Raw genomic sequence first — 24047 nt, forward strand, 5'->3', positions numbered from 1 at the left:
GTTCCTAAGATTTTAAAACAGTTTTTTTGTGTGTGTTTTTGTTGCTGTTGTTTTATCAGTACTGTAAATGACTTGTAACACTGTAGGGTACATACCGCCTGGGGGCTCTTTAGAGGGTTCCTCCTCATGTTCCTCATCAGGCACCAGAGGCCTGCTCTCCTCAATGGCCCTGAATTCTGTCCAAAATATGTCATATTCCAGTTGGTCCAGACCATGGCAGCCTCGTCCTTTCATACGTACAGCCATTAGCCCGTTGAAGTACTGGTCATTTCACCAAGAGCAAATTACACAAAACTGGCAAAATCAAACAAGGTACTCATTATAATTTGCATCATAGGAATTATTACTTACAGTCACTGTGAATAATGAAGAAGTCCTGACCGTCCATATTACAGAGTTGGAGGACTAAGAACATAACCCCGTTAAATTTATGTTGAATTTTTGGCTGATTTTTTCAAATCAATAACCCAAGCCATTCAAAGGAGTGATGAAGTTTGGTAAACAGATAGCATCAGCCATTTGAACGGCTTTCTACCGTTCTTGAATGGCTGATGAACAGCAAGCAAATGGCAAGGGTCCATTCAAATGGATAGCTGATAGTTTACATATGTACGTTTCGCGTGAGAGATCACAAATGACTGAATGTTTTCATGTGGCCTTCATCAACGTCACTGTGTTTTTAATGATAATAATAATAATAATAATAATAATAATAATAGTAATAATAATAATAATAATGATAATAATAATGATAATGATGATGATGATGACGATGATGATAATAATAATAATTCCAATAGGATTAGGAGCACAGCTAGCAACAATTGGAATCCAACTGTCCGTGGAATTACATGTAGTACAGTGTACAGATGACTGCCTTACTAGGAACGGTTAATAGGGAGTAGGAACGGTTCCTATTCCTTCCTGGCTGTTCAAATGTTTCTTACTAGGAATAGTTGAACAGCCTGAATCATGAGAAGATTCTTGAGATCTAAGGACACCAGAGGTGACTTAACTCAAGAACAAGCTTCCAGTGTTATGAATACTAAGATACATGAGATAATAATACTGGTAATAATACCAACGGTTCTTAGCATGCATTTACCGAGGCTCAATGCATTGACAATATTTGAATGGAAATTAAGAACATCGTAAGCTACAGTACATGTAAAACTAAACTTGCATGCAGGGTTAAGACAATTAACTTCAGTAACATGTAGTATCTTTAACTGAACCTTAGTTGTGTGCCAGTTTTTAGCTGTTTTTAGTTGTATTTTAATGTACAGTACCGCTTGAAACTATTGGACCATTTGCACGCGGTAAAACATCGTCTTTGCCGATCGTGATTGCTGCGAATTCACCGCGGTGGGACGAAAAACCGCAACCGCGGCAAAGACAAAAGCAACCGAAAGCCGCGGTGAATTAGATGCGGCAATGCCTCGGTAAAAATACAATAATGGCTAATTACTATTGTCAGGGTATTGTCAAACATTATCTCACTTTTCATCCTAAAGAAGCCCTCAAACAAAAGAATTTGTAAAGACTCACCGAATCGGAAACCGAACGACCGATGACAATTCGTTTGGCAGACTGACGAAAGTTTCTTTTTCAGCATTTGGAACATGTTCAGTTTATGTCATGCTACAGGCAATAATCACAGAGCAAAAGACATAGTTTCAGTTTAATTCTTGCTGTTTACGCCACCGGTGAGGGTAAAAGGCGGCATGAGTTTGCGGAATGGCATGTGGCATGACCTGCGGCATGGCATAATTATGCGAAATACAATACTTGCGGAATGACTCAAATGAAATAAATTAACTGAAGAGTGCATCTCTTTTTGGCGCCAATTTTAAAATAAGAGCATTAGCTTTTTCGAGGTTTCGGAAAATGCAACAGATGGACTGATTAAAAAAAAAAAAAACAAGCCTTCAGCTGGGATAGAACATGTTTGATTGGTGGTTAGGAAGAAGTGAGGTTGAAGAAATCGATGAATACTGTTTTGTTCACACATTCAAGGAAATATGAGTACATGTGCCTATTCCCGGAAATTTTTTGCATTTATCACAATAACTTACTTCAGAAGAACGGGAGCAAGCTGAAAATTTTCTAGTATATAGTTCATACCTTTAATACCTAAACACGTCCTAAAGATTGGCTGATTGAACGCCTGAGGTTTCTCCATAATTTTGAAAAATATTGTAGATGTTGAGCAGCATATTCTCGGAAGCGTATGATCGTTCGCAGATGATTAATCACCTTTTCTGGAAAAAAATATCCCCTTCATCATGTTAATATACGTCTCGTTAAAGAAAAAACGAAGTAACATTAAAAGTATATGTTACCTTTTCCCGACTTAAAAAACATTTTAAAGTCAGTTTGGGTGAGACAGTCCTCGGGTGAGACCTTCCTCGCCTTAAAAGGCGCTGAAACATATAGTGGTGCCACGGCACCTCCGCTGGGTAATTTTTTTTACCACATATTGCGTTTGTTATCTAATTCCACATTATCCCAGAATTTTATTTCTTAGATATAACGAGCTATAGTTGTGTCAACGTCTAAAAAATAAGTAGGTTGTGAGGAAAAATACCCCGCTACCCTCCCCCGCCGGTCAGGTCAATGAAACTCACAACTTACAACTTGACCTGTGGCTTTCCACCGAAGGCACTTTCTTCGCCTGCCATTTCAAATCACAAAATATTTATAGCCAATTTTGAATTTAAGGGGGAAAATATTACTCGATGCGATCAGTTCAACAAATTTTGCCGCTTTTGAAAAATTGCATTAGTAAGCTATTCCGGCTCGCTGTCAAACCAGGTAAGCTTTCAGGAAAAGCTGGGAAGTTTCTTTGCTATTCTTTTATGAAACTGCTGTTGAACTTTTAAAAATGCGTTTGGCCTTCGCTTTGTCCGAGAATAGTTTTATCAGACGCTGCCGTGAAAATTTAACGGTTACATATTGTAACGAATAAAATATTTGCAACAAACTCATGAGAAAAATAGGTTCTGTTTTTTTCTCACCTTACATTTTAGGCGAGATACGTACGCAAGTTGAACTTGTCAATTACATGGAAGTCACGAGGTGAAAAGCGAACATGAAACTTAAATTTACTCAGTCCCTTGACCACGAAAATTCATAGATTTCTTTACCCTCACTCCTTCCTAACCAGCGATCGACATGATTTATCCCAGCCTTGTATTTTCTAATCTTCTTTCTGTTGTCTAGTTGTTTTTAAATATTCAGCTTTTAAAATTATAAAATTGGCGCGAAAACAGGACGCGCTCTTCAGTTAATTTATTTCTTAAGTTATTCCCCAAGTATCGTATTTTGCATAATTATGCCATGCCGCAGGTCGTGCCACATGCCATTCTGCAAACTCATGCCGCCTTTTACCCTCACCGTTACGCCACACAGTCAAGAAAGATGCTATTCGTTTGATAAACCTCCTGATAACCCTTCCTCCTGATGCAAAGTGCGCAACAAAGTAGATGAGAATATATTAAACTTTAATCAAAATATGGACGTTGAATTCAAAATATGCAATCGGATTTCAGTACGGAAGCGGAGAAAAACAAAGTGAAAATCCCTCCAAATATATTGCCAATGTAATCCGGATTCGAAAAACCAAAACTTCGAAATAGATTTGATTCGGTATCGAGTCAGAGCGATAAGATCGATTCACTTGGAACAAAGACAAACACGGAAAATTACCGCAACGCTTAATGTATTTCTATTAATATTTACCTTGGATAAAACGAAAAAAGCAACTTTAACAAAAGTGAAAAACCCCTTCCGATGTTTTAAAACATTGAGAGAAGCCATCGTCGTTTGGACGTAGAAAGGACCGTGCCATGATGAAAACACCGGGAAGTTTTCAGTCACGTGCTAGGCAACCAAATTCCTTCACGTGTATCAAGTTTCATTCAGCAACAACACAACGCGCAAAAAAAATTATAATAAGTTAATTTACGGCGGTTCTTGGAAGGAAACCTGGACGCTTGCAGTTTGTTATTCAGCCACAACGGGAGTGGCAGTGCCTTTTCACTTATGCCCAACCAGTCCCATTGTAATTCCTTCAAAAAGACCTGGAAGCGCTCTCTTCTTTCGTCGACTAGCATTCGAGCTTTCACTGACCTTTGCATTGCTTCGCGTATCAAAAGGAATTGTGCGAGTGAAGTTTAATGAATTGCTTTGCGCGTTAAGCAAATAACTTTTGGCATAATCTGAAATATTATTACATTTACCAGTTCAATTCACGAGTTCGCTCACAGAGCGCTTTGCTTATTCCCTTGAGAGTGAGTGCGCTTCCGTGAAATTTATCACACCTAAAACCCGACAGTTCGCTTATTGTCCTCGAAGAACATGAAAACAAAGCGAACAATAGCCTATTCAAACCCAACTGCGTCCTACCCTTCAACGCGGCTTAAGTCAACCGGAAAAAACCTAGGCTAAACCAGGGTTTTCGTTGTGGTTGGACGGGGTTTTGCCAAGGTGAAACCGCAGATCAAAACCGCGATTCAACCAAGGCAAAATCGCGGCAAATGGTCCAATAGTTTCAGGTGGTACTGTATTTTTAATCTTTATTTTAGAGGACCCTCCTGAAAACCACCGTCAGCTGATTGGAGGCCTCCTTTTAAAATATAACTGTTTTTATTATAACTATTTTATTATTACAACTGTATTACTCACTTTTCCTACATGTATTGAACAAATGATATAATTATAGGTGTAACTATAGTGTATGGCTTTAATATTTACATGTAGCTGTATGTGTTAAAAGGTGTTCAGGTGTGCAACATAATAAAAAAGAAAGTGAGAAGTGATCATCGCAGTGAATTTTCCAATTTATGCAATTGGAAATTGGAAGCCTGAAAAAAATTCAGGCTTCAACGGGATTCGAACCCGTGACCTCCGCGTTACCGGTGCGATGCTCTACCAACTGAGCTATGAAGCCACACATTGGGAGCAAGGTCAATTGTAGGTTCCCATTTTCCCGTGAGAGGAGTGAAACGATGTAAAGTATATGAAATAATTCATATATGAACTGCGGATACCGTATTTACTCGAATAAGCGCCGCCCCCGAATAAGCGCTGCCCTCGATTAAGCGCCGCACATGGAGCGGAATGGTTATTAAGTGCCGCCCTTGAATAAGCGCCGCAGCTCCGGTGCGGCGCTTATTTGAGTATTTCCATAAAATGATAAAAATACACTGCAATCGCTGCAATGCGGTTCTAAGCCAGCAATGGGAATTTACTGTCATCAATAGTGATGTTTTTCAGTTCGAAGTGAGTATATCTTGATGCTCTTTCATTCAGTTCTCTCTTCAAAATGTTCGCGTTCTTCAGTTCTTGCGTGAAGGCTGTAAACTTCGCCGGTACGACAAGCCCAACCTCCCTCTTTCTCTTCCCTGTAACTGTTGCAGCAAGGAAATGTTTTGGCTTTGTGGTATGAGCCTTTTAATAAGCGCCGCCCTCAAATAAGCGCTGCCCTCGAATAAGCGCCGCACAGGAGACACGAACAATTAAATAAGCGCCGCGGCGCTTATTCGAGTAAATACAGTATAGATGAAAGTGAGAAGTGATCATCACAGGGAATTTTCCAATTTATGCAATTGGAAATTGGAAGCCTGAAAAAAATTCAGGCTTCAACGCGATTCGAACCCGTGACCTCCGCGTTACCGGTGCGATGCTCTACCAACTGAGCTATGAAGCCACACATTGGGAGCAAGGTCAATTGTAGGTTCCCATTTTCCCGTGAGAGGAGTGAAACGATGTAAAGTATATGAAATAATTCATATATGAACTGCGGATATAAATGAAAGTGAGAAGTGATCATCGCAGTGAATTTTCCAATTTATGCAATTGGAAATTGGAAGCCTGAAAAAAATTCAGCAACACCTTGCTCCCAATGTGTGGCTTCATAGCTCAGTTGGTAGAGCATCGCGCGAATCCCGTTGAAGCCTGAATTTTTTTCAGGCTTCCAATTTCCAATTGCATAAATTGGAAAATTCACTGCGATGATCACTTCTCACTTTCATCTATATCCACAGTTCATATATGAATTATTTCATATACTTTACATCATAATAAAAAAGCATGACTTTTTTGTGTAATACTAATAATGCTGGAATTACAGCTGTAGCTTCTAAAATGCTACACGTACACTGTATATATTGAAATGAATTTACATGTCCATCCATGCTGTGAATGAGTGGGCATGCACTTCCTGCTTATAATTTAAATATTGCTGTAAGTTGATCTGCTCTGTTGAAATATCTAGGAAAATGTCACAGACTAATAACAACCCACATAACTGCAAATGACAACTTGTTAAAGTGAAACATCATGTACAAATCACTAACAGCTTTCTGAACTTTGAAGTGTCAGAGAATAAACCTGCGGCAGCTCTAGCATTGAGTCTGTGGACAAACTCCTGAACTGCGACCATTCAAATGAAAGCTACTGAGCAGCACTTTCCTGTGGTGCTGTTTATTATGCTGTACTAGGTGGTTCTAACGTTTGAGTTTGTGGTTGAAATCCTAAAGTGTGACCATTCAAATGAAAGCTACTGAGCAGTACTTTCCTGTGGTGCTGTTTATTATGCTGTACAAGATGGTTCTAACGTTTGAGTCTGTGGATGAAATCCTAAAGTGTGACCATTCAAGTGAAAGCTACTGAGCAGCACTTTCCTGTGGTGCTGCTTATTATGCTGTACAAGGTGGTTCTAAAGTTTGAGTCTGTGGATGAAATCCTAAAGTGTGACCATTCAAATGAAAGCTACTGAGCAGCACTTTCCTGTGGTGCTGTTTATTATGCTGTACAAGGTGGCTGCAATGTTTGGATCCACAAATGAAATTCGAAATTTGTTGTGACCATGGATTCAAATGAAAGCTACTGAGCAGTACTTTCCTATGGTGCTGTTTATTATGCTATATCGCAAGGTGGTTGTAACTTTTGAGTGTGTGGATGAAATCCTTAATATTATTGTGACCATTCAAATGAAAGCATGTACAGTATGTTCCTTTGGTGCAGTTTATAATGATGCACAAAGTGACTGTACACTGTGGGTCTTTGGATGTAATCCTAAATGTGACCATTCAAATAAAACCTACTGAGCAGAACTTTCCTGTGGTGTTGTTTTTTACGCTGTACCAGGTGGTTCTAACTTTTGAATCTGTGGATGAAATCCTAAGTGTGACCATTCAAGTGAAAGCTACTGAGCAAAACTTTCCTGTAGTGCTGTTTATTATGCTGTACTAGGTGGTTCTAACTTTTGAGCCTGTAGATGAAATCCTAAAGTGCGACCATTCAAGTGAAAGCTACTGAGCATAACTTTCCTGTAGCATTGTTTATGTACCTGTAGAAGGTGGTTCTAACTGTAGTTTAAGGATAAAATCATCAAGTTTGACCATTCAGATGAAAGCTATTTGAGCAGTGCTTTCCTGTAGTGTTGTTTTAACTGATGGAAATGTGGTTACAAATGTAAGCCTGACAACTACATCTAAAGTGTGACATTTCATATGACAGTTGTACATACAAATGTATTGTATTTAAGGCAGTACTTAGCTAAACATGGCACTGTTTATTCAAAGTTGTACTTAAGTTGGTTGAAGGGATGAATAATTTTATTATAAAAGCTACAGAGTGATTTCTAATTGAACTGTTTACTATAACACAGACTCAAAGATTCATTTTGGTTTGAAGTTGGTTTAATTCGAATGAATTAAGACAGGTATCTAAACCCAATGAATTCAACAAATTATCTTAATTTGGGCTCGACAGAATTGCAATTTAGCTTGCCTCACACGAAGTTGGACATTTGACCCTAGAAAACTATCGTGCAATTATACTGCACTGTTGCAGAGGCCACTTTGATACTTTATGCAATGCATTAATTTTATAGTTTTTTGTGTCTAGGTCAAAATGTGACCTCAGAGAGCTCAAGTTGGCTCATGTTGGTTTAGTTGAGTGAGAGGGAATTGCACATATATTGTCCCCAAACTTGCTTTGAAACATGGCTCTAACTTTGCAGTCTAGCGTATTTACCGTTCAAATGAAAGAACTTGAATCATACTTTGAGACCAGGCTGCTTGTTTTACTAACAAGAAACTTGTCTAATCATTTTTAATGTATTTCAGCACCAGAAGGAGATTAGACGGTGTTGAGAAAAAATTATGCAAGATCATGTTTAAAGTGCAAATACGTGTACAGTACATAAGAACGCTGACTAAGTACAACACAGCCACATAGGACGTCAGTTAGCAGTAAACAAATTCAATATCCTAAGAAGCCATTATGTTTACAATGACCCTCATCTAAAGCATAACAATTTGATTCCGGTATGTGATTGGCTTAATGAAATTTAATATTCCCCAATGGATATAAGGACAATGGCTTTACAAAGGTAAATTTACTTAAGACTGATCCATGGTCTATTATTAGCCAAGTTTTGTGGCTTTGTTTTTTTTAACACAATATTCCGCCATAAATGCAATTAATGAGATGTCGACTGCAAGGAAGTGGACCTAATTGTTCCAACTTCCAAATTGCGAGTAAGTAAACTGTAAATAAATTCGAAGAAAACTAAGTCACTTAGGATCAAATAAAATTTCAATCAAGCTGCAGTAAGTGATATTTTTTAATTTTTAAAATATATATTTTTAGAAGTTGAAAATGCCCAAGGGAAATTGAATTTAAGCCGAAGCAGTTTTTAGAACGCGTAACGAAGGTCATTTGTAAGCTACTCACGTAAAGCCGTCGTATGGCGATCCTAAAGCGTGAAATTGTATTTTCAAAAGAGTTTATTTGCTCATACCACAAGACAAGGAACTAATAACCTCCACCTTCAACCACAGAAAAGAAAACATTGCGATAAATTTTCCATGACATTAGCTTATACAAAATAATACATTTCGCAGCAAGATATCCGCTACACAACATGAAGAACAAAAATCCTTTTAATCTCTTTAGCCTTGATAATATCAGCTTAAATTCTTGACCGAACTTGAATTCGAACTTTCGTGATCACAAGAGTAAGTCTTAATTATTGAATCTAACGTAAAAAAAGGTTTAAAAAGCACTTGAGCCTCGCAATAATTTCTTAAAATACAGTAATAACATTTTTATTAATTCCCGCTGAGACAGGCTTAGCCGAACTCTTGACTTGCACTTCCGTTGAACGATACAGAACCAAATTGAAATAAATGAATCAGGCTGCAAAGATACACAGGACATTTTTGTTTCCAATATTGGATGATGTAATACAAAAAGCTTGATAAAAAGAAGCATTTCCATACCGAGGTTATCAAAGTGACTTGTGCTTAGCCGCCAAGTTAAGACGCAAATGTCAATAATCGAACCACAGACCTGGTGGTTAAAACCAAAGCTTTTGGCACTTTTGACATAAAAAAAAGAAAGAACTTGATTTCTTGAAGACAGGAATAGGCAACAAAATGACTAGTAGGAATAAAATCGAAGCTATAATACTAAGGTTTGAGAAAATAAACAACCGTATAAGCTTAATATAAGCGGGTGAAGCTCAGAGAATTTCACAAAATTGTGCGAAAGTTACGCCGATTCGCGCCAGATTTTCAGTGGGTTTTGTGACTAAGTTAAGCAACGCAAGTTTAACTATTATTTCATCATTACGAGAAGAAACAATCTTGAAAACAAGTGGTCAAACAAAACTAAAGAAATAAGCAAAAAAAGTCAGCATGGAAGTAGTTAGGCTACAAACCGCTGCATGTAGCTCGGCGCAATTTGTTCGAACGCTGTCTCGTTGACAAGTGAATTTCGCTATTTCTCGCTTTGCCCCAAACTCACCTGGGTTACGCTCTCCTAAAAAACAAAGTTCTTTTCACCCTCCTTTCATCCACAGCTTTAGCTCCATCATCAGTACAAATTACAATATATGCTGCGCTGTAGAAACCCACGTATGATAATGTGCCCACCGCTGTTGAAAGGGAAAATGACAAATCAACCAATATGGCTTCCAGGTCACGTGACGTACAAAAGTAAGCCTTTGTGGGGTCCCCTAAAGTGTCTTTACATAAACTTTTCCCAAATATTTTAAAATTCTCCAAAAAAGAAAATTCTGCAATGGAGTCAAAATAATCACTGCCAGTGGGTGAACAAATACTAAAAACGTCACGTATTTATTTAGAAAGGAAAGAAGGTGGCGTGTTAGTCATAGTAATATAACGAATTTTTAACCCGAATTGACGTATTTACCCAAGGGCTAGTGTCGGCTAATATTGACGCCCCTGCCAATATTTTGAAATTTTTATTTGCTATATGTGCTACCCGAGATAGCATAGCTCTTTGGCCGTTAGCCTGTGAGAGCAAATGCCTTTTTCGGCTTGTGAAACAAAAACAGGAACAGGCGTTTCGTCTTGTTGACTGTATTTGGCTGTTATATTAGGAGAATGTTCCGGCCTGTTTGGGAGGAAGACCGTACGTTTTTCGCAAATCAAAAGCAAAACTCGCCAAACTCTATTAAAAATATTTAGATTAGGAGTCTGTTCTTTATCTCTAAAAAATGCTCTTGAGTTGAGTGTAAACCTGATTGAAGGCAATTACGTTTTTTTTTCTTTCGCCGGATCTCAAATCGTGGGAAGGGCAATGCCGTGGGCCAAAAAAAAAAAGCGATGCAGCAAAAATGACGCGGGTCGCTAATGGGCGGATGATCTACAAATACTTCGATTCGACATACTATTTTCGCTTTTCATCAGAAACGGTGGGGTGTTGAGACTGAAAACACGCTGGCAAGAATAATCAGTCAGAAGGAATATTACACACCGGTTCCTTTGCTCTTTCTTTCTACAAGGGCACCTGGCATTTATCATGTTCGAGTGTCCTCTGTATAAAACCGGGAATGAATTTCATTTCACTCAGTGGTTCCGGTTATTCAATTTGACCGACGGAGGCGGTTTTGACCATTTTAGGTGAAATGGTGCGAAAATAGAGATATTTTTATAGAATTACCTTTACAGCAAAAATGACAATCATGCTTACCTTATAGTTTCCGCTCGTTGCTTTCAGTTTCTCAATAAAATTGAATAGTTTTGCGTAAGCATCGCCGGTCAGAATTATTTTTGCACTGCTTTCATCTGAATGTGTAATATTTTTTTTTCTAGAAAACTTAAACGCGAATCTCACGCTAACGTTAACTTGCCGTAAACGCAGTTTCGAATCTCTCCAACATCTTCGCGTCGGTTAGAAAGTAATTCTAGAACAGCGAGTAAAAGAAATGAACTGAATTCTTGAAAGGAACAACTCATGATCTGTTGTATCGGATTTGGAAACGGAAATTCAAGAACTTGAAAACTAAAGTTGGCCTAATTATTTTTTTAAGTCATGCAGTCCACTCGGCCCGAGTCTACCTTTGGCCAGACACTGATCAACAGTTTTAATACACTGGGGTGATAATTTATAAAAAAAAAAAACCTGGACTATTATTTGTTACTGAAGAAACGTTTTGAGACCTTTGAAATGATATCGCATACCCGTGTCAGTTCCCCATTTATCAAGTTAAGCCTCAATTATCGTCACGTTTACAGCAGTTCAACATTGTAGATTCGCTTAAATTACAGAGATTTAGGGGCTGTGTACATGGAGGGAGGAAGATCCTAGCACTAGGAAGATCCGAGTAGGCGGAAAAACTTTTCGTTTGCTTTACATGCAGAAATTTCGGCCGAAGTGGTTACCAAGTGGAGAAGGAAAAGAAGAATAACTGTCGGCCTTGAGCGGCTGAACGCCCGGCTACCGCCATGTTTGTTCTTTTTGTCCCTGGTACTAGGATCTTCCGAGTGAAAGTAGTTTACATGGTGCTAGGATCTCCCTAGTCCTAGGATCTTCCTGTCTCTAGGAAGATCCTAGAGCTAGGGCCAAGTACCGTACTTTTTGCATGTAAACTGAATAGAGAAAACATATGGCGCTAGGATGATCCGTCCTCTAGGATCTTCCTAGTGCTAGAATCTTGATTCCTCCCTACATGTTAACGGCCGGCAAATGGTAAACGTGAGATTCGCGTTTATGTTTTCTTGAAAAACTGAGTACATAGATGAGAATAAATATATCTTATTCGATGGTTTTACATATAATACGCGCGGATATTTTGCGAGTTGCGTAGTATTTTTCCGAGCCCCGAAGGGGCGAGGAAAAATACGAGCAATGAGCAAAATGTCCGCGAGTATTATATGTAAAACCATCGAATAAGGGATTTATTATTCCACTACAAAAAGATTTTGTTATTTTGGCTTCTCTGTTTTGGTAACAGTTTTGAAATACACCCGGCATTAACTGTCCATCGGTATATGGCGCGTACGAATGACGTAAACAACACAGAAAGCCAGTTAAATGTCTTTAATTTGATTGGATAAAATGAAAAGATAAATGACAAGTGATTGGCATGCTAAAAACTTGTTTTCGAGCTTGCATCGTTTCAAAAACTATTCTTCGTCCAGTCCGGCCATTGTTGCTCCTTTTTTCTGCCTTTTCTGTCCGTATTCGCTCTGTTGTAAACCGGTCAAACCGGGACACTACAGTGTATTACGGTCTCATATTTTGCGCGTTCTCTTGACCTTATTTGATGAAATGACATAATAGTGGAATAATAATGCAAAATAATCCTGACCTTTGATAATAAAGTAAAACTGCTCAATTTTACTGAGAAACTGAAAACAGTGAGCATCAAATGTAAGATAAACATTGCCACGTGGTCCGTTTCTCCTGTTTGCCGTTAGCTTTGAACATAATTCTAAATCTCTTTATTGTCTCAACCCCCTAAATCCCTTTTAATCGAAGACAGAATGTTACAAATATGTAGGTAGGATTCGTTGTCTTCAAAGTTCTCGAAAACATGATCTCTTTTAACCTTGACCAGGGAGATCGGGGGAGGAGTGGGGGGGGGGGGGGGGAGATTCTGTTCGTGGCGACTTTGAAACTGAATAACTTTTTTTAATATTTGAGCAAATGCAATGAAACTTCACGACTTTTTGAGAAATTTATTATCTGAGAGCAATTTGATGTGGTCGGTTACTGTTCATTGACTTTGATGTTACCATGGCAACCATATTTGACAGGCAATGTTTTCGGAAAATGGCACTCATCCTTTTTCAAATGAAGAAAAATTACTTTTCTTAAAGTAACTTTTATGTTATTAGCTCATATTAGTATTCATTTATTAGTTCTCATTAACTTCTCGTTTAATTTTGGTGCTTTCCTGAACTTTTGGAGAAATCCAGAAATCGAAGATGGCGGATCCAAGAGGGCCACCATTCGGTAATCATGGCATAATCACACGTCATATGACGTCACCACTTCTGGTTGCAGACGCCAAAGGGAACAGTTTTGGACGTACTCTTCATCCGCCATAACTGTCATAACTGTAGTAGTCTCAGAGTTATGGTGGGGGGTGGGGCTGGACTTAATGCATGGAAAGGAGACGATTTGTTGTTGTTGTTGTTGTTGTTGTTGTTGTCGTTTTTTTATATTTGACGTCTTCGAAAGAGGCAGCGAGAGAGCAAGCTAAGCTGGTTGACAAGCATTCAAGCTTAGAGCTCAAGCTCTAACCTTGGGGGCGGGGGAAGGAGGAGACTGGAGTGCCAAAGGCTTTCATCCCAACTTACCCCAGTTTTCCCTCTGCCAAGTGGTTTTGTACTTTGTTAACAGATTGATGAATCTCTTTCTCAGTTCTGCTTTTATAAGTGATGTCACAATATCACTCAACAGAGCATATAAAACAGAATCCTTGTTGAGGTATTCTTTAGATATCGCAAGTTTCACTAAAGAACTAAGACCAAGGGCTGTGAGTTTGACATTAGAGGGAAGGTCTACAAGGTTTTCTTTTCTTTTCTTCTCATTAAGTGGCATTTGAATCCTGCTGTTGGATTTCTTTAAGTGTTCTACATATCTGTCATTTTTCGACAACGGAAAAGAAGTTGTTCGTGATCCAAGGAAGACATTTTTGTTGTTGAATGCGTAGACATGTTATTGTTTGTGGAAGAGTTGCAAACTGTGGTATGATATGCATGCAGTTTGCGAACACCATGTCTTAAAAGTTGCTGACATGAGTCACATCTTATCTGAGTAGTTTTGGATGCTTGCGGTAAGACAAACGGGCAGTCTTTACCATTGAAGCCAGTGCTTCGGACGGTTTTGTAAATGTCTGCAATTTCTTCTTAGGATGGAGTAGAATATGTGTTTCATCTGTGTGAATTTTTTTCTTCCATCAGGCTTTTAATGTGTTCCGTTGGTTGTGTACTGTTCACAAACTTATACCCACTGTTCTTGGTAAATTCCATGGCACACAGGCAGAGTTTGTAGGCTGTTAAACAATGTTCGACATTCAAATCCTAGCAGTATGCAGGATGTTTGTCCCATGAACCTCGTTTGATGGCCTTAGCTCCCACGAGTCTCCTGTAGCTCAGTGGTAAAGCATCCGAACTAGTAATCGGAAGGTCTTAGGTTCGACTCCTGATAGGAGCACTCGGATTTCTTTTTTCCGAGTATGCCTGCGTCACTTTCTTGAATAATCATCATTCTCAATGAGAGTATAATTTCTGTGGTAAGGCATGAAAGTGACATCTTTTTGTGTGGTTGAAGAAGAAAATGTATCTGTACTGTTTTTCCAAGAACAATAAATTTAGCTATGATTGCATCTTTCAGGAAGTTTACTGTTATTTTTTTGTTGTTAGTGGCCAAACCGTTGATGAATTCAGTTTTGGACACAGTCAAATTGGAGTTTTGCATCATAGCAATGAACCGGTTGTCTCCTTCTTTGGTGGCTTCTAGGAGACTTTCAAGTACAACCTGCACTTTAAATTGATGTGCCCACGATTCCTTTGATGATAATACAAACCTTCGTACAATACTCAGAGCATGATATTGCTCTGTCGACTGTCCAGCCATTGCTTGATGTTTAAAGACTGTGGTGATTGCAGGACTGTAATTTAGTTGTTTTTACTGTGTTGTTGCATACTGCATGAGCATGTTTGGTCTGTAAGATGAATGCCATTCCATGACTGCTGGTTGTGACGCCGATGGTCTTTGTTGTAATGCGCGTTACACACCTTCAAGCTTTCAATTTCACTTTCTTTCAAACCAATGAAAAAATTGTTAATTTCGCCAAGACGTTTGAGTGCTCTGATGCACTTTGCTGCTGTTCCACAAGGATTCTTGCAGTCAGAAATGGCACATTTGATAGTGAATGCTATAGCAAAATAATAATAAAAAATAAGATGAGGAAAAATGTTGCTCAAAAGCTCCTGAGAGCTCAGTTGTAACAGTAAAAATAGTTTTCATTTTTTGTCTATATTTTCATTAAAATCTATGCTGCTGATTAGTACATTTACTCTATCCCCAAATTGTTCATTATTTACTGTTGAAATGATTCTCAGTACGGCATGTTTTTACCCCTCTTGTTTAGTAAATATTACTGATTTTACGCGACTTGTTACACTCTGACCTTCCCCTGTTCCTCTCAAAAGACTTGACTTGCTTTCATTTCCTTTGTAGGTGCCTGGATAGTCAGCTGGAAAATAAAAATACCAGGTGACGCGATGACAATAACGCTTTTCATTGGGGAAGAAAACCAATAAATTTCAATAAAAGAATCCATATTGCCCGCCATCTCAAGTCTTTGCTGTACGGTCGAGAAGCTTAGAATCCATAATGCCTCGACCGTACAGCGAAGACTTGAGATGGCGGGCAATATGGATTCTTTTATTGAAATCTATTGGGTATTTCCCAACTACCTTTGGGCATTGTCGCCTACGCTTTTACGCTTTTTTGGACAACCTTTGTCGAAACAGCTGTATACTTAACAATTAGATTATGAGCTCGAGATTTCTATCGCGTGATAGCTGATGAGGGCGCAGCCCGAATCAGCTATCATGCATAGAAATCGAGAGCGAATAATATAACTGTTTTAGTATAAATCTACTAGTAGGTCAAAACTAAACAAGTAAATTATCTATATCCTCATCGCAGACACTTCGAAAACGCAAGGAAGCGGCAGCCATTTTGTTGAAAAACCGCTACTCACCATCTATCACAGAATAGAGCGAGTAGCGTAGCCAATCAGAGAACGGCATTCGTAATAGAACGCTAGTAGATTTATACTAAAATAGAATAGAATACAGAGCAATGCAGTATAACACAATACTATAATTTTGGCACCTGATCATGACAGCTTTTTATGATCTTCACATGTACAGCTGAAACTAAATGTCTCACTTGCGTCAGTATACAGAATTCGCAACGGAAGTATTTGGAACAAGGAGACCGGCCCGCGGAAACATACAGGAAGGAAACTGGCATGGATAAATGTTTACTGCAAAGTCACTCATCCAGTTACTATGGCTGTCATAGTGAGAACAAGAACAAATATACGAGCACACACGCAACAAAAGTCAGTAGGCAGCATACTGGATGAACACAGTCAAACAAAATCAGCATTCACTGAGGAGTCATGAGGACGATAAGAGACTACAACTCATTTTTGAAATTGCAGTACACAAGCACAAGCAAACATTTGCAACATCAAAGTACTGATGAGGGAAAAATACTGCACGGATTAATTTTGGAATCAGACAGGAATGTATAACGGAGCAATTTAACCTGTGATCATTCGCTTCAGCGTTTTTATGTTTTCCACGGATGCCAGCGTACCACCCATAACTGGGTCATACGAAAAGAAAAGATAAGAACAAAAACAACGTAAAACACAGAGCAAAAGAAGAAAAGCAACTGAACTCTAAAGTAGTTAAAGCTGGTTAAAGAAGGACGAGCGACACAGAATAGGCTATCAACAATCCCTACAGAAGTCCACGACTCAAAAATTGGAAAAGATGTCCATAATGCGTCCAAAAGAACAATTAGGTTAAGAATCTTTTGAGTCCAAGCCAATATGTATTTATGAGCGAGATGCTAACCTTCGACGCATACTTGTTTACTACACCTTCTCCCTCTGCACAGCCTAAGAACAGGCTGGAACATTTCCTTGGTAAAGACCCAGACGTCAAAACACGTGAATTCAATCGGAGGACAGGAAATGAACAAATCACAGTATAACAAAATGGGCTTTAGGAAAGTCTAATAAACGCTCACGTTTTCGTTTCAATTATTGAAACGAAAACGTGAGCGTTTATACTGGATGCTACAACTACACTCCAGTAAATTAGAAGAAACAAACATGCACAATGTTTGGATGAACATTTTTTACATTGTAAACTTTTGTATCTCCGCGCGCACTGTTTGCGCGCGCTGTGTTGCGCGTACTATATTTAAATTCGGGTAAAGACGCGTAATGATCGCGCGAGTTGAATCAGTTAATAGATTAAAGCTAACCTGTTGAGAAAGTAATGTTTTATATCGAGCTAGCCTGTGACGAAGCAATGTTAAACCTTTGAAATATTGAGCAAACCTGGATGAATTAACGTTGGACTGACAGTCTACATGTATGCGTTAAATGTGGAGTTACAGAAGTAAGTTTTCTTTGTTTATTTAATTTCTTTTATCCTGTTGTTACATTTGAGCGTTGTAAGGCCGAGTGCCAACGATATTTTTCTTTTTACTTAGATCGAATTATAATCCCAATAAATACGATATCTCCACATTGGCGTGAGTTCTTGTCTTCACGGAACACACAATGTAAAATTGTCAAGCAAAAAAAACTTGAATTAGAACAAACGTGTGAATAACGGAGGTAATCGTATATTAATCTACAGCTGGTTCACCATGCAGATAGCGTTTTTTTTTTATATATAAATTTTCATTAACAAAAGGTATCACCTCAACTGCGTCATAAGTGGGTCACCTTTTAGCAGATCTTCCAGTAATATAGAGGAAAAGCACCTGACCACAATAGGCGCTACATTGAGTGGTTATGTTTAGAAATAACACCACTCAAAAGCGACACAGGACAGGCGCACTAGATTGATAAATCGAGGAACCACATCTATCCTCAAGAGAAACGGCTCTCTTGACAAAGAAGAACAATTTTTATACCCTTACTGAAACAGGGAGAGCAGCATCAAAATCTTTTCAAATCTTTTCAAGTGTCAGCTTTGACACGCAGAAAGGCCATATTTCTAATCTTCCGCGGTTACGGACAACAATGCACGGCTTTAACACCGGCATAACATGACATTTGTGGCTTGGGCGCCATTCCCACTGACGTTAAGTTTAGCCCTGGAAATTATCTAAATCTACATATTATTCATGAAAGGTTAATGAGTGAAAGTGTTTTAGTTGTCTCGAGGCTGAGTCTTTGACAGTGCTCCCACGTACCATCGGATATCAGTACGCAAGAAATGAATTAGACAGCGATCCATGATCGAGGTCTGTGTTCATGACAAACCATTCTGAGAAAAGTAGGGAAGAGAAGAGAAAAGAAGAGAGGGGAGGGGAGGGGAGAGAAGGGTAGGGGAGGAGAAGGGGGAGGGGGGGGGGGGGGGAGAGGGGAGGAATTAAAGAGAGTGTTACTTGATTTGCTACAACAACATTTTCGTAGGGCACCGAAAGACAATCGTCTCATCGGCGAGTCTCAACGATGAAGAGATAGTAGTCCCGAAAAGTCTGAGCTTCCTCCATAAACATTAGCCTCCCTCTGGGAAGACAACGTTTAAAGAGGAAATATTAGCATTTTGAAAAACCACAGGTTTTTCTTATTGAATTATTTATTTACTTGGTACAGCTCCAGAATTGTCCTTTTAACGTGCTTTTCCTTTTCCGTTTGGAAGTTCAACCAAGGAATAACCGATGCCTCCGGGAAGGCCACTTTCAAAAACGTGGTATCGAAAACGAAGACCGAAGCACGAAAACACCCCAAAACTCGAAAACGAAGCACTCTAGGTCGAAAACGAAGCACCCAATTTTCAATCAATTACAATCACTTCAACAGAGGCGAAAAACCAAATTCATGTTAATTAGATAGACAGGTTGTTGTTAAAGAACTAAGAAGCTTTTACAGAAGAAAAGTATCAACAAAAGGTAAAGCTTGACATGCTTTATTCACGTGGAAAACAGGAAATGCCACTTTGAAGTGTTTTTTTTAATTCAGTCAGGGCTGCGGAAATTCATTCTCAACAACTCGCAGTTGAATAGTTTTGCGCAGCAATCTATCCGTCTTTCCGTTATCATGCTTGATTCGTGACTAAATTTCGACCCTGAATAAAACAAAACAAAGCCCTTATTCGGCCTTAAAAACTGAGTGCTTCGTTTTCGAGTTTTAGGGTGCTTCGTGCTTCGGTCTTCGTTTTCGAGTGCTTCGGTTTCGATACTACCCTTTCAAAGAGGAAATGTTAACGATATGAAGGAACCATGACTTGCTCTTATTTAATTATTAATTGACTAATTTTTTTACTTATTTATTTACTTGGTACAGCTCCAGAATTGTTCTTTAAATGTGCTCTTCCTCTTTTAGAAGATCAACCAAGGAATAACCGATGCCTCCGGGAAGGCCACTTTCCAAGAGGAAATATTAACGATATGAAAGAACCACAAGTTGTTCTTATTTAATTATTTATTTACTTAAATATTTACCTGGCACAGCTCTAAAATTGTTCTTTAAACGTGCTCTTCCTTTTTGGAAGTTCAACCAACAATCGTGGACAAAAGTGTTGAGACAATTTACCAGAACTAACGCTTTCGAACAAACCATGGTATTTTGTATTTGAATGAAAACACCTTTTACATCTGTAGTCACCCCATCCTCCCCCCCCCCCCCCCCCAAAACAATGTTGCAAAACGCTTCCTGGATGTTTATTTGTTTCCAACATTGAAAAGGGGGGAAGAGGAAGCTACCTTTCACTAGGGGAGAAGGAGAATTTAAACCAAGGGATAAAGGTTGGTAATTTTATGTGTGTCAACAACTTTTGTCCCTGATTGAAGGAATAACCGATGCCTCCAGAAAGGCCACTGACTTTCAAAGAGGAAATGTAAAAGATATGAAGGAGCCATAAGTTGTATGTATTCATTCATTTCGACCGCTATCACGGTATTGCGCGGTACTAGCTTTGGTATTTACGAATGTATGTTTTTGAGGGCACATCGTCTACTATATCTACATTTTCATAACGCAAATGAAGTTAGAAGCCAAGCTGGAGGCAAATGGTATATCCTCCTTTGCTTGTGCAGAGAAGCAACCTTATACTATGTTTAAATATCCTGATTTTCGTTTATCTATTTATTTTAAGAGGGGGTTCCCTTTTATTTGATAAAGACGCAATACAACTCATCTATTTTTTTTCATCGTAACTCTGTAGCGTTCTCTTCCCTTGCTTTACCTCTTTCTCTAATCTACTTAGAAGTTTCTTTATTGCTTGTGTTCAATTAAAAACGTAAATTAATTTTTTAACGGAATGTAATAGACTGTTTTGAATTATATGGGGCGTAAAGTAACTACGAACTGTGAACATAAGCGTGTCATTTCTATTCCATAGTTGAATATACTTTAAGGTATTTTTGCCTTTTTTCCTTTGCCTTTTTTAATCTGAGTTATGAAGAACAAGTAATAATTGTTTTTATTCATGGAGAATGAAGGCACTGTTAAGGGCGATTTACACGGTACAAATTTGCCGCATGCGACAAGCTTACGACATTCCTACGACACGAATTGTTTCGTGTAAATCAAACCTACAACTCTGCTTACGACTGTCGTGTACGTCACCAAAAATGTCGTAGGATTTGAGAACATGTTTTACAGCAAAATCCTACGACAATCGTAAGTTTAGGCAATGTTGAATGACGAGAGTTGTGTGCGATTTTTTGCGTGACGCTAGCAGCGCGCGCTCTAGAAATCGCATGCGACAGTCGTAAGCAAAAGTTGTACCGTCTAAATTGGCCTTTAAGAAGACAGTAAACGAACTGGCGTGACGCGCAAAAAGCGCGCTCGCTTAGTGACATTTTGAATTTTCGTGAGCATTTTAAATTTCATGAGCAAAGTTACGCATACTATTGTCGCGTGTGCGAGGAGTTTATGGAGAGACCCGTTTTGGGAGATTTTCGTGAAAGTTTACCGTGACCCGCCGTTTTGGGGGTGTTTTTTTGGCCGATTAAACGTGCTTGTTATTTAGAAGAGTTTTCCGTAATCGATGCCTCGTGGTAAGAATAAGAACGACCAGCAATGAAACACAAATAGTCACCAATAGAAAGAGGGATTATTTTCTAAAGAAACTGTGATTAACCCTGCCTCGGTAGGGGGAGTGAAATACCGTCACGGCTACTATTCTTCAGAGCTCTGTTTGGCATATACTTCACGTTAAGGTTACGGTGACTATATGGGGGTCAGGGTTAGTGTTATATGGGTGACTATATGGTACCTCACATGAGTTACATGCCCTCTTTTGTTTTGAGGATGGTTAAGGTTACGGTGACTATATGGGGGCCAGGGTAGGGTTATATGGGTGACTATATGGTACTTCAACATGAGTTACTTGCCCTCTTTTGTTTTGAGGATGGGCCATCCGGCACGTGTCCCTCGTTCCCGATCCTGAACGAGCTTCTACTGCTACGTCCATGTATACCCAAACTCCTTGATATACTTTGCAAAATCACACCGCCAAGAGTGACGCGGTTTCGCTCAGGCCGACCTTCAGGGTTTCATTGCAGGATTCCATTGCAGTTCTTCTGCCATTCATAGCCTTTCCCGCTAAAACCACTTACAAGGCAAGAGGCACAATCTGCACTGTGGCCAAATTAGCCGCCGCGAATTTTAAATGCATTTCAATCCAAGAGCAGGAATGCATTGATATGATCAAAACCTTGATTCTCAGTACAATGCGCAATGTACTTGACCATCGAGACCCTGTCCATCTAAAGCCAGTAGGGGATCCGCACACCAAAATGCTTGTTTTCATCAGCGATGATTCCATAGTTCACCATTTTTCGTTGACAAAATTTTTTACTCCTCCAAAACACGAACAGAAGGTTTATTTGAAAACGCATACAGAGCATCTACCATGGGACCATACAATCAAAACGCGCGGAAGGAAGCAACTTTTGATGTCCTGAAGAGCTCGGTGCAAGAGTGGAAAAACAATCTTAGTGAAAGGCAGAGGAGGACACGTTGGCGATGCCACTTTTTACCAGACATTTCATTATCATTTCACACCATTCTGGGATTTTTTTTTATGGGAGTTTTATTACCATAACGGTTGTGTCCAAAAGCAAGAACACACACAAGAAACCTTTGGTATTTGAGGTCTCTGACCTGGGAAAATTTTTCGTTTTGTTTTTGCTGATCAATTAAGAGATTTAGTTATGCAGAATTTAAAACACAATCTTTCTGAGATTCATTCCTTTTTTAATGTAATTATATACGAAGGTCAGTTTCGTTATGTCCAGGGCTGCAGAAAAATTGGAGTAAAGTAACGGGATGGTAATTAAAATGGAGTAAAACCAAATATTTGCGTTGACTCTGTGGTTCTTCAGCTTAAAATCATTAATTTTTCTTTAAATTATGTAACCATTTACTATCGAAAATTTTACAAGTTGTTCAAAATTTCTTTTTGTTTTCATTGTTGTTGCTGTTGACAACCTCTCAAGGCCCACCCCCTCCACTTGGAAAAGGCTACAGTATCAACGCTTAAAGCAAGCTTAACACCATTTTGCATCATTCAATTTTTGCCCTTACGAGCAACAGCAACGGCTTGCAATTTTTCGCCCAAAACAACCCTAAGACCATCCAATACGTTTGAGACCATGCTTGAGAAACATGCTTGTACACTCCACCGACAACTCCTCTACCGAGCAGTATGGATCAAGTGGGTGCCAGCGTCCCCGAAGCCATGCCTGCAAAAACATCAGTCCTCTTACTGAGATGCGAGGCCCTAAATGCTTCTTTTCTATCCATGACCATTCATCTGCCAGTCTAATAATCTTTGTGTACTGCACTTCCTGCAGTCGATGCCCTCTTCTTTACATTGGTGAACCAGACGAAGCCTCAGGACTCGTTTTAGTGAACACTTACGAAGCACACGCAACAACGCTCCTGGTTTTCCTGTGACCCAACATTTTAACTCCACGGGTCACAGTATTTCTGATATCCAAGTGCTGGGTGTGCTTTTATGCAATGGGACAAACATCCAACGTAAGCAGCGTGAAATGAAAATCATCAGTTCCAACTAGGGGCTGTTCAACCAGGGTCTTTTCCCGCCCCTACCAATTTACAAGGAAAAAGGCCTGGGAACGACGTTGTAATGGTTCAGTATTAATTTCAGCTTCATTTGAACTATTTTTTGTTTACGCACGCGCGTGCTACTGGTAGTTATACGCGATCTCAGTGTTTAAAGGGCTTTGAACAACAGGCAAAGCTACGTACCTACTGCCGAGTCAAAAAAAATACTATCCAACAATTTCACCTTGCTTCAGTCTGATCCTGAGACCAAGGACATTTTCCACGTTTAGCGAATCATAACCTGCCACGTCAAAATGATGTCACCAACTTCATGCTATATTTCCAGCGTGCGGAGCAAGAAACTCCACGTTTTTCAAGATGAAGGAAAGTAATAGTGTTTTCTATCAGTAAAGGAAAGAAAACGAAATAAAGAAGAAAATGAAGTTTGGGTCCGTTTTTCGAGACGAATCTTTGAAAGGACGAGATGGAGACGGAGAAGTAAGAACGACAGCAGCAGCACTGGCCAGTGACCCCATCCACACCAGCCAGAGCAATGGAGAATATGGAACATATTGTGCAGAGACAAATGAACTTGAACCTTTGAAATCCGAGGGAAAAATGTATTTCCTTATGCTGCGACTGGAACGTTTCCCTCTTACCACTCACGGTGTAAGACCTGCGCCCAGACTAACCCATCGTCTCAGATCAACACCCTTGGTGGACCTTTGATGGTCCAACAGAGATTCTAGTGTATGACTAGTAACCTCTTTTACATTATTTCTTGTCGTGCGTGCACTCTGTAGTACATAGGCGAAACTGTACACAGGTACTGTGAACATCTGTGCTCCGTCATAAAGAAAGCAGGCCTGCCTGTGGCTAAACATTTCTGCTCTCACGGACACACAACAGGAAACATGATGGTGCCCTCAAG

At 39.3% G+C, this 24047-nt stretch overlaps 2 protein-coding genes, 1 long non-coding RNA gene and 1 other non-coding gene across 4 annotated transcripts in view; 1 reads left to right on the forward strand and 3 right to left on the reverse strand.

Annotated features, from left to right (window-relative positions):
* LOC146462483 (rho GTPase-activating protein 18-like) overlaps nucleotides 1–10254 on the reverse strand; it is a 34381-nt gene extending 24127 nt beyond the window's left edge. Inside the window, exons 1-2 of the mRNA XM_085085583.1 lie at nucleotides 9820–10254; nucleotides 96–294 (exon numbers count right to left, since the gene is read on the reverse strand). Coding sequence (XP_084941709.1) covers nucleotides 96–246 — 151 coding nt within the window. The 5' untranslated portion in view covers nucleotides 247–294; nucleotides 9820–10254. The remainder of the gene's footprint in view (nucleotides 1–95; nucleotides 295–9819) is intronic.
* Nucleotides 4879–4951, reverse strand: Trnat-ggu (transfer RNA threonine (anticodon GGU)). The gene has a single exon. It is a non-coding gene; the product is annotated as a tRNA-Thr (tRNA).
* Nucleotides 9915–24047, reverse strand: part of LOC146462485 (uncharacterized) — a 20391-nt gene continuing 6258 nt past the window's right edge. Inside the window, exons 3-6 of the mRNA XM_085085592.1 lie at nucleotides 15464–15529; nucleotides 15069–15208; nucleotides 13626–14323; nucleotides 9915–9949 (exon numbers count right to left, since the gene is read on the reverse strand). Coding sequence (XP_084941718.1) covers nucleotides 14264–14323; nucleotides 15069–15208; nucleotides 15464–15529 — 266 coding nt within the window. The 3' untranslated portion in view covers nucleotides 9915–9949; nucleotides 13626–14263. The remainder of the gene's footprint in view (nucleotides 9950–13625; nucleotides 14324–15068; nucleotides 15209–15463; nucleotides 15530–24047) is intronic.
* The window catches only part of LOC146462486 (uncharacterized), a 9030-nt gene continuing 792 nt past the window's right edge, over nucleotides 15810–24047 (forward strand). The window contains exon 1 of the long non-coding RNA XR_014857132.1: nucleotides 15810–15853. This is a non-coding gene — a long non-coding RNA (uncharacterized LOC146462486). The remainder of the gene's footprint in view (nucleotides 15854–24047) is intronic.

Source organism: Pavona decussata, unplaced genomic scaffold (genome assembly GCF_977016875.1).
Source record: "Pavona decussata unplaced genomic scaffold, jaPavDecu1.1 SCAFFOLD_187, whole genome shotgun sequence".
NCBI lineage: Eukaryota > Metazoa > Cnidaria > Anthozoa > Scleractinia > Agariciidae > Pavona > Pavona decussata.